Source organism: Phoenix dactylifera, chromosome 9, assembly GCF_051530095.1.
Source record: "Phoenix dactylifera cultivar Ajwa chromosome 9, Ajwa_hap1_PhDact_Kaust_v1.1, whole genome shotgun sequence".
Taxonomy (NCBI): domain Eukaryota; kingdom Viridiplantae; phylum Streptophyta; class Magnoliopsida; order Arecales; family Arecaceae; genus Phoenix; species Phoenix dactylifera.
This window is the reverse complement of record NC_143198.1, coordinates 7,778,764-7,792,581: the sequence shown is the minus strand read 5'-3', so window position 1 is coordinate 7,792,581 and position 13,818 is coordinate 7,778,764. Positions and strand designations below refer to the sequence as shown.

The 13,818-nt window shown below is 37.9% G+C and overlaps 1 protein-coding gene across 15 annotated transcripts; it reads left to right on the top strand.

Moving 5' to 3' along the window:
- Nucleotides 1-1,393: 1,393 nt before the first annotated feature.
- Nucleotides 1,394-13,218, top strand: DEG5 (DEGP protease 5). 15 transcript variants are annotated; one of them, XR_015968708.2, is made up of 9 exons: nucleotides 1,396-1,787; nucleotides 1,857-2,024; nucleotides 2,105-2,167; nucleotides 2,308-2,397; nucleotides 2,511-2,633; nucleotides 2,886-2,973; nucleotides 7,432-7,506; nucleotides 8,537-8,647; nucleotides 12,063-12,931. XR_015968708.2 is itself a non-coding variant. In XM_088704157.2 (9 exons), the coding sequence occupies exons 1-9, from the start codon at nucleotides 1,530-1,532 to the stop codon at nucleotides 12,926-12,928; spliced, it is 987 nt and encodes a 328-aa protein (XP_088560283.2). In that variant the 5' UTR covers nucleotides 1,396-1,529; the 3' UTR covers nucleotides 12,929-13,218. The 15 variants fall into 15 exon arrangements, 12 of the variants coding, with proteins under 12 accessions (XP_026665824.4, XP_088560283.2, XP_088560286.2 ...); XM_088704157.2 differs by lacking the exon at nucleotides 8,537-8,647 and having other exon boundaries at nucleotides 12,063-12,162; nucleotides 12,907-13,218; XM_088704161.2 differs by lacking the exon at nucleotides 8,537-8,647 and having other exon boundaries at nucleotides 1,483-1,787; nucleotides 1,850-2,024; nucleotides 12,063-12,162; nucleotides 12,907-13,218.
- The last annotated feature ends 600 nt before the right edge of the window (nucleotides 13,219-13,818 follow it).

Genomic DNA, 13,818 nt, shown 5'->3' with positions numbered 1-13,818 from the left:
CAAACATCTCTATTTCATCTAAAAGTAATTTTAGAGAGCCAGATAGTGCTTTTTGGCCCTCCATAAACTTTCCGAAATGGGCCCTCAATCAAGTTCATGAAACCCAACCACTCCTATAAGGAATCACAGAAATATAATAATCAACTCAAAAACTTTCAATCCTTGTTTCCAGCATGTACAGGCTAATTTGGTGCTATTTATCTGTCACCCAAAATCAGACACCTTGCCAAAAACTGAATAATGCTGCCATTGACGAATAGAACGTAGTAACCATCACATTCTCAAATGATTCAAGCAACAAAACCCCAAATCAACCATCCTAACAATCAGCCTCGACATCTTCATAGAACTTGGCCAAACAATATTGTGCTGGGATGAATGTCTTAAACCCTGTTATTTCTTTTTCCAATACAAGTCAAACTGAAAAATTGGCAACTTTCTGCTTGGGTTTCCTCCTGTTCGCAAAGTCAATAGGGCTAGAGACAAAATGTTGAACATGCAACTTGTTTGAAAAGATACATGCAACCTCAAAGAAGACAAACACAATAAGAGGCAGTTAAAATGATGAAATTTCTCTTCCAAAACTGGGAGGCAGATATGTGTATCATCGAAGGAAATATCACTGCACCTCCTGCAACCTGGACCAGAGAGTCTCAAAATGAATAATCCTTTGCAGCTGCGGCCCGTGGGCTTGCAGGCCCAAAATGGATAATTTAGATTGTGAATTAGGATGTTGGATAAATGATCCAAAATTAATTCAAAAAATAACAGATTGGGCCGGACGGGTCGGGCCGAGATTCAGTAAATCCAGACCCAAATCGGAAAATAAAACGGGTTCAATTTGAGATCCCAACCCGACCCATTGGTCCTTAAAAATGGGTCGGATCGGATATAAGCGGATCGGATCGGATTTAAATGGGTCGGATCGGGTCATGGATCAACTCGACCCATTTGTAGCCTTATCAACATCCACTCCCAGCGTGTGAATGTGTTAGGCAATTTTTAAAATATAAATTTTAAAATATAATTTTAATTTGTATTGAATGATATAATTGCTAAATAATGATGGCCATTCTTGTTACATAATAGTCATTTTTATATACAACATAAAATATAGAACCTTTCTTCAAAACCAGTTTTATGATTGTTTTATTATTTACTAAGAAAAAGGGTAGGAAGCCTCTATCCAATTTATATTTATCCAGGCTCAGGTAACGGGATGCAACATTGATTAGATATTCATTTTAGCAATATTCTTTTTTAAATATATTTTTAAAGCAAAAATCAAACGCATCCTTAGCCGATAATGTAAAAAGAAAAGAAACCTATCTCAACGGGAACCCACTTCCGCACGCCATCATTCACATAAGCCCTACTACCATACATCCTTGGGTTCGATTTCGGGTCACATTGCCATTTTGTTTTCGCTTGGTTCTTCCGGAATCAAGGAGAACGATAGCAGAACTGAGCGCCAATGTCTGGCTTCAGGAATCAGGATAGAAGAGCCAAGCTGGTAACGAAAGCAGGACATGGTGCTAGCTTCTCTCCCTTTCTCCTCCCCTTCTCCTCCCCCCACTTCACTTGTCCCAAGAATACCACCACTACCTACAATCCCCACCTCCTCCCCTCCCTCCTCCTCCTCCTCCTCGCTCTCCAGGCGAACAACGATAACCCTTCTCGCCTCCTCCCTTGCCTTTCCTTCCCTCTACTCTTCACCGCTCTTCGCGGGGGCTGATGAGAAGGACGAACCCCAGCGAGACGAGGAGCGGGTCGTCCAACTCTTCCAGGTCCTCTTCTCCCTCTCCTCTCTTTCTCTCTCACAAGACCCAAATGACACCCGCTTCATTAGGAATCAGGAGGCGTCGCCTTCGGTGGTCTTTATCAAAGATTTGGAGCTACGAGGCGCTGCGACCTCAGCGAAACCCCCGGCGGTAGAGGAATTGGGGGAAGATGATGAAGAATTGAGGGATGCCAAGGTCGAAGGTACGGGCTCCGGGTTCGTGTGGGACAAGACTGGCCACATCGTAAGAGCGCTCAGATTCTCATACGTTAAAGTTTAATTGCCTTCATCGAAATTATTTTAGATCTTTTTGGGTGAACTTAGGTGACAAATTATCATGTGGTGGCGAAACTGGCTACCGATAAATCCGGCTTACACCGCTGCAAGGTTTGGCTAGTTTGTGTTTTCTTTGTCATTTGAAAGCTATTGTGTGGTTAGACTTGATTAGAATCCTGTTTTGTTTTACTATTATTGCTATTATGATTTTGTTGATTGAAATTACAAACCTGTTTTAATGTTGGTTTCAGGTTTATTTTGAAGACTTTAAAGGCAATACCTTTTCCAAGGAAGGAAAGATTGTTGGATTCGATCCTGCTTATGATCTTGCTGTTCTGAAGGTTCGCATTATCGCATTTTTGCTGTTGATGTTTCTTCACCAGTTCCTGCCAGAGAATTAGTCTCGGAATATATATTAATTCAATAGAAACATATATTTGTGTAATGGTTGCAGGTTGATGTTGAGGGAGACAAATTAAGACCGGTGCCTATTGGTACATCACATGATCTACGAGTGGGACAGAGCTGTTTTGCCATTGGGAATCCGTATGGGTATGAGCACACTCTAACTACTGGGGTAAGCCTTTCCTTGATACATATAACTTCTATGTCATTCCAAGTATCCTGGCCAGCCACCTCTCTTGAAAGATTTTTAAAGAATTTTGCTTTTGACTTTCTTGGAACTTTGGTTAATATTAACGTATAAGACTAACAGATGATTCAAGCATGTGGTCTTTTAGGATATTGGTGGCTATGGTATTGGTTAAAGCTTTAAAGTCTTGGGAGAAAACAACATATGTCAGTTAGTGACTATTGTAAGTGATTGCAGGTTGTGAGTGGTTTGGGTAGGGAAATACCATCACCAAATGGAAGGCCAATTCGAGGAGCCATACAGACAGATGCTGCTATCAATGCTGGTAACATTCTCAATTTTATATCTCGATTCTAGAGTTTTCTAATTGTTTTGTTTGTAGATATGTAGAAAAATTTAAATACAACATAGCTTACACCTGAATATGACAGTGATTTACATAGCGGTGGCATGTCAAGTGTGGCATAATAGCAAATGGTTCTCATGTTATAGTTCATCACTAATGTTGAAAACATTGGGATCATCTCTTGTAATTGAACTGTTTCCTTTATTTTAATGTGATCTTTTGGAGTGGAAACACCTATCCGTTGATGAATAACGTGAACAGGTTGCATTCCATTGGCAGATATATAACTTCCTGGTTTCTTTTTGGATGGTGCTCTTATCTTCTTCAGCACATTTTCTTCTAAATCCAGGTGTTTATTTAGTGTTGGGATCTGTTTGCATATGCTCAATCAAATGTCACTTTTCATTTTACGCCTATCTGGTATTTGGAACTTTGCACAAGGAGAGTGTACTTACCTCCTGTCCACTTGCACCTCGCATGCTGGACCACCCAGAAATAGGTCTGACTATATATCTAAGCACACTGACTTGTGCAGTGTCTTGAGGCTATTGATGATGGCTTTAGTATCATGGCATGAAGTATGAGGTGAGCCCATGGTTAAGATAAAACTTATATCCCTATTGTACTCAAGATCAAAGCAAGCCAAGAACTTCACTGTCTGTTCCCTTGCTTAGCTGAATCGAAAAATATATTTGGAACTTTTTCCACAATTTGATAGAGAATTGCTCCCGAGCAACTTATAGATAACCTTTTGTTGATGCTTTTGAGCTTACTTCACGGTATGTACCTCATAATAATGCCCATGAAGCTCATCAAATTTTTATTTTTTAGCATCAGCGATTGCTTTCCAATACTCGAAGGCCTCATATCCCTAAGTAGAATTCTGTGAAATTTTACTATAGCCCAGATATGTATCAGAAATGCTAAAGGATTATTTTACATTTAAAATCTGGGGGATTTTTAAAATCATTCATCCATTTGATGTCAGTGGACTTAGATTCTGTAGAGTGATTGAGCAACATTGTTGTGCTATCTTCAATCTCCTGGTCATTTCGATGAATGTGCCCTCTATCATGAGAAAGATTCTTTCTTTCCAGCTGCAACACTTTGTTAACAATACACCATAGGTCAAAGACCAACTTTCACAACCCTCAGTGTGAAATTTCACTTGCCGCTCAAAATGTTACTTCTAATGCATACAACAACAATGAAAACGGCTTCAAACTTAAAAATGTTCTTGATTCTTGTGAAAGTGGGTTTTGCTGTCTCTCTGTTGTTGCTTTTCCTTATAGGTTCAGTATCACATATGTGCAACCAAAAAATGATTGCAACCTGTGAAAGAAACTCCAACCAAATTGACCCTACTGCAAGAACAACATTTGCAATCTCTTCTTTAAAGCCACAAAGAGTTTTTTCCCCTCATGATAGAGTTTTTTTCTTATAATAAAGTAGATAAAGAATGACAAGAGAACAAGGGTGTGAGCGAGAACTAGTGCAAGCTGGCTAGGTGTGGAGAAGCTGGTGGCTGGCATGGGAACTTTACTGTCAAGGATCTAAGGTAGACTTAGTTAAGCAGTAGTCCACCTTCTCAGCTTTATAGATGAGGTCATAGTGCAGATCGCCTGATGAAGTATAATGGCTCATGATTATTGTTGGAGAATGGTTTCCTACAAGAAGAGAAATTCTGCTAGTGGCCAAAGTAGATTTGCTTGATGTCTCCCGTCTATCTACCGTGGTAACCTGTTCCTTTCTCTGCTGAATTCTTTGAAAATTTGGCATGCTACCTTAAGATCTCTGTAGGATGTGGGAAGGACACAACAAATTGGTGTATAAAAATGGTTTGAACTTTGAAGTGCATATGTTATGGAGGAATCGGTCAATCCAACTCCCACTCCAAGATTTACCAAAGGAAAAAGTCATATATCTCCAAGGCATGGCCAACTTATTGAAGAAAATTTGCTGCTCTCTCTCAGTCTTTGACAAGATGAGGACCTGTTTGTTACCTCGTCCTCAGCTGAATGTTGATTGAGGAGATCCTAGGCAAGAAGGTTTCCAAGGTGGCAGTTGCCATGGGTCTTGCTTGCTTTACTTGGGAGCATAAAGCTTGGACCACCCATGAGTTATCTGAAAGATCCTTCCTCATCTCATACCTATTCATAACCAAACTATTTTTGGTCCTTTTGATGAGGATGAGTATGTTTAAGTTGTTACCCCTTGGTCTCCTTAAATGTGAGCCTGCCCTATTGGTCTTAGATACCATATTGGGCTTGTTTTGAAGATTTGCATGTGTTGTGCTAGCACTATGAGGTGGCCGCAAATTGGTTGCTAGTTTTAGATCACTTCGTAGAGCTAGTCATAAATGTGCTATGGGGTTTGATCTCTTGAGAGGACCCTGAATTTGGTTGGTACTCAATGAAGCTGGTCACTAATCATTGGATATTGGAGACTCCACCAAGCACTCTAGTCCTTCCCTGGCTGATCTATATGAGGATGGGATCCTCAGCAAGAATTAGGGGTGGCATTGGGTTGGTTTAGGTGAAAGTGACAACCTTTGTCAAGTCTCCAAGGGCTTGAACTGAAAATGACTTGATCGACTAGCTTGACTTGAACTAGGTGTACGGTCAACCTGGCTGACCTAGATTCGCCTTGCTAACTTGTTCAAAGCCTAATATCATTTAATCTGAAGTTTTATAACATAGGTAGAAAGATTGGGCTGTTCATTTAAGACCTTTTTGCATCTCTAAAAAGTAAAAGCCTATTTTGTTTCCTATAATCATACAGAAGGATAACTAAACTAAGACTAAATATTAGAAAAGAATGGAAGAGCTAAAAGCTAGAAATAGGAACTAGCTACTAGGCAAGGTTTGAAGTATTGACGTATGGGACTATATTGGTGATGTACAAGCATGGTATGTACTGCAATACACCCTCCTATCTACTCGTGGCTTGCCTATAGAGGATGGTATGACGTGCAGTACGTGTTTGAAATATTATTAATACCTGAATTTTAAAGAAATGTAGGCAAAGAAAACTAGGTAAATTATATTTAATTATTTTTGTAGAAATAATGAAACAACTATTAACACATGCAAATCAATAATAAGAAAAACAAAGAAAGAAAGTAGTCATTAATTGGAAAAACAAAGAAAGAAAGTAGAATGCCTAACCTGGGTAGAAGGCATTGCTTGCTACCTTAAGAACTCTATCACCCGCTCATGATCCAAGAGGATCTTCAGACTCGATGTGGACCATTTTGACCACTTCGAGTGGGGTTGGACAGGTCAAGAGTGAGATCTGCCACATTGGAAAGCCGAGTCGTAGGCCAAACTTCCGGAAGCTATAACTTGGTCGTACGATGCTTGATTGAGATGATCTTTTTTTTCTGAAATTTGGTATCTTTTCAAGATCTACAACTTTGGGCCAACGTCCTAGAAGGTTGAATCGGGCCGAAATTCCGTCGTTTAGCCTCCAAAACAGGCTATCAAACTGAAAGTTTCTTCTTCGGATGATACTTGGACTGAGTGTAGCTATCTATTCGAGAAGAATCAAGAAGAACGACAGAAGACAGAGTTGATGTAAAAGTCGAGATCTACTTCCTCAAAATTTTTAGATTTTTTTTTCTAGAGATGTTTATTATAGAAAAAAGAGTCCTACTGGGATTAAGAAGAGGAATCCAATACAAATTATGTTAGGGTAGACCTCACATTATAAATAGAGGCTATGTACCTCATGTTTTTGAAGAATTAATGAAAAAAAAGATGTAAAGCCTCACTTTCGAGATTTCTTCTTTTTTTGGTTATCTTCCGAGAGATTCGAGTTGAGCGGGTTGAAGAAAATCTTTCTTCTTTCCGATCGGATCAAGTTGGTATCAGAGCTCCGGTCTTTTATATCTGTAGGGCCCTCTGTTCATGGTCCATATGCATAAGCAATACAAGCAATTAGGAGAACGGCTATCCGTACTTCAAGTATATCGAAGGACAAAGGTGAGTGACTGCTAGTTTTTTCTTGATAGATGATGATGAGATAAAGGAACATCTTATACAACTAGTGGAGAAGATTGCCCAACTCATCGAGATCGTCTCGAGATTGGCAATTCCTTAAAATGAGATAGAATTTTGTTGTAAAAGTAAATATTTCAATTTTTGTTTTCTGTATATTAGATCCATAATGGATTGAGATGGAGATCCATATTGGATGGCCCAACTATGTGCTGTTCAATAGCTGCCTTTCATACTGCAAGCTAGCTCCTTGATATATATGTTGCATCTATTCTTTTGCAATGTTAGCTCGATGTCCCTAAATTGCCTTAAAAGTGAAGCACAAGATGAATTTTCTTCAAGGGTTTCTTATGCTTACTTTTGTGAATGCATATCCATTATATATTAAAACATATGCTACAATATCCTTTGCTAACATCTCTTAATGATACATATGCAGGAAACTCTGGTGGGCCTTTGATCGATTCTTATGGCCATGTTATTGGAGTTAACACTGCTACATTCACTCGTAAAGGTACTTTTCTTTTTTAACATATCATGCTAATTTAAGCTAAACATGCAGCGCTATAGAGATGTACCAAATTGGACATGATATGATTCATGCCTAACAAAATCTCATGTCTGCTGAGACAAACTTTGTCTGCACATGTAATTCTTCACTTAAATACAGTACCAGCTATTCTTATCCTTCCATATGCGTCATTTTGCACTTGAAATATGGGAAATTTATATTCCTGAATAAGCAAAACAAAGTTGAACAGAATGCAAGAAAAGTAATAATCATCAGCAAATAGCATTCTGCTCCAAGAATGATGAACAAATGCTCCATCAATTAAAGAATCCTTTGTTGCTCTGAGGCTAGAGAGCATGTTAACACATTACTTTGAGTATATGCAACATTGAGAAGAGGGGGATTTAAAGGGTCAAAATAAATAGTTCTGCATAATCTGCTAACTTTCATGGCTGCATCTTTCGATTGGCAACGCATGATATGACATTGAAGGTTCTCATTTCATGACTGTTGAGCTTAAACCTTTCCAAGACGAGTTATTACTCTTCTGGCTAAAGCTCTTCCAAATGGTAGATTTTCATGTCAGAATGGTAGAAGGCTTTTATTACCTCAAGATGATGCTGAGAATCTTTCAGGTTCTATTTTGTCATCTAGGAAAATGACACTCTTTGTAGTGACAAAGAAGTAGAAACAATTGTAACCAGTTGCTTTTTTGACTCTAATTCTCCTTCAAAAAGTTGGCAGGTTATTTTACACGAAACTCTTTTGTTGTCGATTGCTTCAAGTAACATTCCTTCCTATTTATTTACACCAAAAATAAAGCTGGAATTCAACCCAGTATAATAAATGACCAACAATGTTGTATCAACCAACAATATTATATCTACCAACGATTTAATTAATCATTTGTGTCTTGACACTTGGAAGGCTCATGATTAGTCACTTATCACTCATACAAGAGGCCACATTTGGGTGATTGATTGTTGAATTAACTATCTAACAGAAGGTATTAAGAAGGGAGTTATTCATGCAGGAAACTACCCGCAACCATCAAGGAGAGAGTTACCAAGGCATGAAACCACCTAAAAGATGGTAGTTATTGTTGGAAATAACTACCAATCTGCAATACAAGAATTGGAAGAAGGTTTTGTTTGCTTACTCTCACACACTCCATACATATGAACATTTGACTACCTTGACATGTACAAGGCTTTTACACCTTATGTACTGCGATGAGTGTTGAGAGGATCCCACATCCCTAACCTGGTCCAAAGCTCTCCAATGTGATGTTTCATTCCATCTTGGAGGAGATCAACTGAGTGTCCAGAGAATTTTGCATCCTTAACCCTTATTGGCTTATCCAGTTCTCCCATATGAAGTCTCATTCCACCTTGGGGAACATCGACCATGGTGTGCTCAATTAATTCATTATTTGTATTCCAAATAGTGTATCTTCCTTTGCATATCTCATCATTTGCGAATTATTACATTTTATCCTATTTTCTTCTATCTCATTTTACTGAAAATTTCAAGTCCTTACTCCAATGGCATCAAACTTGCTCTCCTCGATTGATCATATCTATCTGATCAACCTGATTGATATGGCATGCATACGATTCTCCATAGGTTTGTCTTTTTTGGATTTTTTTTTTTTTTGGCACACTTGGGGTGATATAGTCAAATAGTTGTGTTAAAGAACACTGGGAGCTAAAGTGTAAGATGGACGGGACTTTTCAAGGGAATAACCATGTTAAAAACACAGTGAGCATGAAAATCATCCTAACCGAGTTGAATTTTTGTCATTGAGAAAATTATAAGAAAATTTTGATGCTCGTAAAACAAGCCTTGACCAGCTGTTAAGGCCAAGAAGTGGTTGAAACTTCTCAGTAGAGTCACGAATTGACCAAAGGGACAGCACATAACACTGGAATTGGAGACCATGGGATGTTAATGTATCACGTTGCAGATTTCATTTCACAAGATTAGCCAACTAGTGGCTCATGCAATGTAAACATACTTATTGGCTATCTTTGATGGTCAAGGACGTCGTATGATTATCCAATGCTATCACAAAAGGATCAAATGAGACCAAAAAGATCAATTGGTCCTGGCAAAAACACTTGGGGGGGGCAATATGCGACTTGGCTCGAAAAGGCCAATAAATCTATGGCAAAATTACTTGGAGGATATCATTCGAATTGACTTGAAAAAGCCAAACAACCAAAGGTAAAAGTTTTTGGGGGGCATTGGTCATGTTGGTTTGGAAAAGCTAATCGATCAAAGAAAAAGATGTATAAGAAGCATGGTTCAAATTAATCGGAAAAGGGTTAGTCACCCAAAATGGCCAATCAATTTAAAAAAATTGATCGATCCGAGAAAGCCAATAGGCTGAAATTCATGTTGACCAAGAATAATGGTCATAAATAACCACCTGCCTCAAGTTATGGACATCCCAATTTCTGTTTCGATAGGATATTATGGGCAGGTGTGCTAATGGAGAAAGAGTAGGTGGTTAATAATGACTAATAATATCTTTACATGTTTTTGACCATTAAATATGAAAACTTCTTGTCGACCGATACCATGATTAACTTATATAAACAATGATCTATAACTGTGATTGACAAGTATCATAAATGAACTATGAGTAGAGACTCATTATCATGGTTAATAGGTATGATCTATCTACTCAAAATAATGCCCATTATCATGGTCAATAAGCATGGTCAATAAGTATGATTGATCAATTTAAAGTTATGGCCTATATTTGCTTGGTCGATTTTAAAAATTATGATCTATATCATAGTTAATAGCCATGGTTCATGGGCTATATATAATGACAAACACTATAGTCAAAATATATGATTGATCACTCATGTATGATAGCCAATTATTGTGGTTGATCCAAGATTTCTTATTCTTGAATATTCATTGAGCCAAGAGCGGCAAATGTTTATATCGAAAATAATACGGAATTCAACCAACTATACTACCAACAGTATTGTATTGGCCAATGATTTAATTAATCACTTGCATCTTGACACTTGGAAGGCTCATGATTGACCACTTCACTCATACAATAGGTCACTTTTGGGTGGTTGATTGCTAGAATGAACTTTCGATGAGGAGTTATTTGGATAATAGTAAATTATTCATGCAGGATTCCGTTGACAATCACCAAGGAGGGAGTTACAAAGACAAGAAACCACCTTAAAAATGGTAGTTACAGCTGAAAATAATTATCAATCTGTTGCATAAGAAAAGGAAGAAGGCTTCAGTTGCTTATTCTCACACTCACTTTGTACACGTGGACATTTGACATTCGGCATGGCAAAGCTTCCATACAAGTTTTCGTCATACCGGCCCGAACCGGGCAGTATGAGGCGTACCATACCGTACCAGTTCAGTACCAGTACGTGGTACGGAAGGCATACCAACACTCGGTATGCCGAAGTGATCTTACTGTACTATACCGATATAGTGCTAGTGTGGCACTGGTGCAGGGTCTGGTACCAAGATGGCGGACCTTGCTTGTCGAAGTGATCTTACTATACTATACCGATATAGTGCTAGTGTGGCACTGGTGCAGGGCGGTACCAAGATGGCGGACCTTGCTTCCACATCTCTCCTATGTACCACCATGAACATTGAGAGGATCTTGCATCCCTAAACTTGGTCTAATGTTCTTTAACAAAGAGTTTCATTCCACTTTGGAGGAGATCGATTGAGCATCGAGAGGGTTCGACATCCTTGACCCTTATCGACTTAGCCAGTTCCCCAATGTGAAGTCCCATTCCACCTTAGAGGATATTAGTCGTTGTGTACTCAAATAATTCATTGTTTTGTATTCTAAACCAAGATTCGCCCTACTGGGCCGAACCGATATGGTATGGTATAGATATTAGTCATAGTGTACTCAAATAATTCATTGTTTTGTATTTTAAACCAAGGTTCTTCATACCGGGCCGAACCGGTCGGTACGGGGTGTGTCGTATCAGTTCAGTACTGGTACATAGTACGGAAGGTGTACCAACACTCGATATCGTTTTATACTGACGTAGTGATAGTGTAGCATTGGTACTGGGTCTGGTACCGAAACGGCGAACTTTATTCTAAACTGTGCATCTTCAATTTCTTTGCACATATCATCATTTGTGAGTTATTAAATTTTATCCTATTCTTTTCTTTATATCTTATTTTATTGGAAATTTTAAGTCCTTTTTCCAAGGGCACTAAACCGGCTTTTCTTGATCAGCCATATCTATTTGATCGACCTGATTGATCTGGCATGCCCATGACCCTTGATCTATCGATTTCGTACTTTCAGGAAACAATATCAATATGTTATTCAGGTTCAAAGTTTAAGCAGTATTCTCAATTTATTAATTTGGAACACATGAAATATCACAAACTATTGCTCTGTTTGTAAGAAACATGAAGGATCTGTTGGTTCGTTTGACAACATTGTTTCATGTCATCCTTTCAATTGCTTTGAGAAACTTTGCACATGATTAGTTCATGAAGTTATTATTCTTCCTATCAAATGGTCTGGATTGCAGGGACTGGAATATCATCTGGTGTCAACTTTGCAATTCCAATCGATGCTGTTGTACGGACAGTTCCTTACTTGATAGTATATGGAACTTCTGTTAGCAATAGGTTTTGACTTCTTTGTGTTCTATGTCATCAGATTCAATTTTCTCATGCTTTTCCACAGCTTATATTCAGTGTCAATATATAGTGTCATTAACAGTGTTGCGTGATTGTAGTATTGTTGAATTAATCATATAGTTGGTTTATGCATTAAATTTCATACAGATTAAAACAAATAAGTATACAATGCTCATGTTTAAGTAGGCCAGCCACTTTCAAAGCCATTAATGCTTCTGGTCATGTTCCAAGTGTGATGGAAACTTTCTGAAAGTGAAGAAAACATAACTCAGCTATGAGGGCCATGTAATGATTTTGATAAAAATAAGGACGAACTTGTAACTCGCCATAACTTCTTCTCTATTGCTTTCTTATAAAGAACCTTGGAGGGAAATCACAGTTGAAACTAATGTTTTTTCGAGAAGATCAGTGGACTGCAGTGTTGCATGTTGCTATATATTTTATATTTATTCAAGCTGTAGACAGGTTCCAATGCTTGCAAAGAGCAACTCAAACTGCTGCAAACATTTAAATATTCATATGCATAGGCATCAAATTGGTGATCCTTCAAATAACAAAGGGGCTTGACAGAGTTGGTCTTGAGGCCTCCTAATCTAAAGCTTGCTTTTGTTTTTTGATTTTTGCTTCTTTTTTTCCTTGCTTCCCTTGTTCATGATGTAAATCTACTCATTTTTGCTTCGCCTGTGCTCCTGATTAGGTGCTTTTGTTTCTCTCTTTATTCTCTTTATGGAGTAGGTGTAGCTTGACTCCTTAAAAATAGAAAGAGGAAGCAAATTTTACCATGGCCATTTCACTGCTCGAGCAATGGTAAACAAGTTCAGAAGGGAACCAAATACAAAACTGAAAAAGATGCTTTTCTTTGGGCACCAACTAGATGACTTGATGGATGAAAGTAGGGAATAGATGCTTTTCATAATTATGTTGTAAACACAAGGCTTTATGGAAGAAGAATTGTAGAGGAATTTTTTTAATAGCTTTGAACGGCTTTACTGGACTACTTGTAGCATTCTTTATTATGCTTATAGTGACCATTTAACATTAAAACTATAGAACATGCAAGTAACATGCTGGATAGACTTATGGGAAGCTTTACTACTTGTTATTGTTCATCCCAATTAAGTGTTATCAGTTGTCAATAGCTTTCCCGAACTTTCCATCTGCCTTCTGGCTCTTCAACTAAACATTTTATATATACATATATATACATATATGTATATATGTATATATATGTATATATGTATATATATGTATATCTATATATATGTATGTATATATATGTATATATGTATACATACATATATCTATGTATACATGTATGTATGTATACACAGATACATACATAGATACATGCACACACACACACACACACACACACACACACACACACACACACCCATATATATATATATATATGGTGAGAGAAAAAAAGGGTTGCCTTGTCAAATTCGTTTCTTGAGGTAGGAAATGAATAAAAACACCAATCAAGAGTAGTCAGCACAGGCAGAGAACAAAAAGATAAATTACAGGCATTTTTGAATATGAGAAGCTGAGGATGTTGCTTGGAAATGATATAGAAAACCATTCATTCCAAATAGAAAATGATTTCAGAGATGAAATCTTGAGAACTTATGCTTTTGGCTTGAA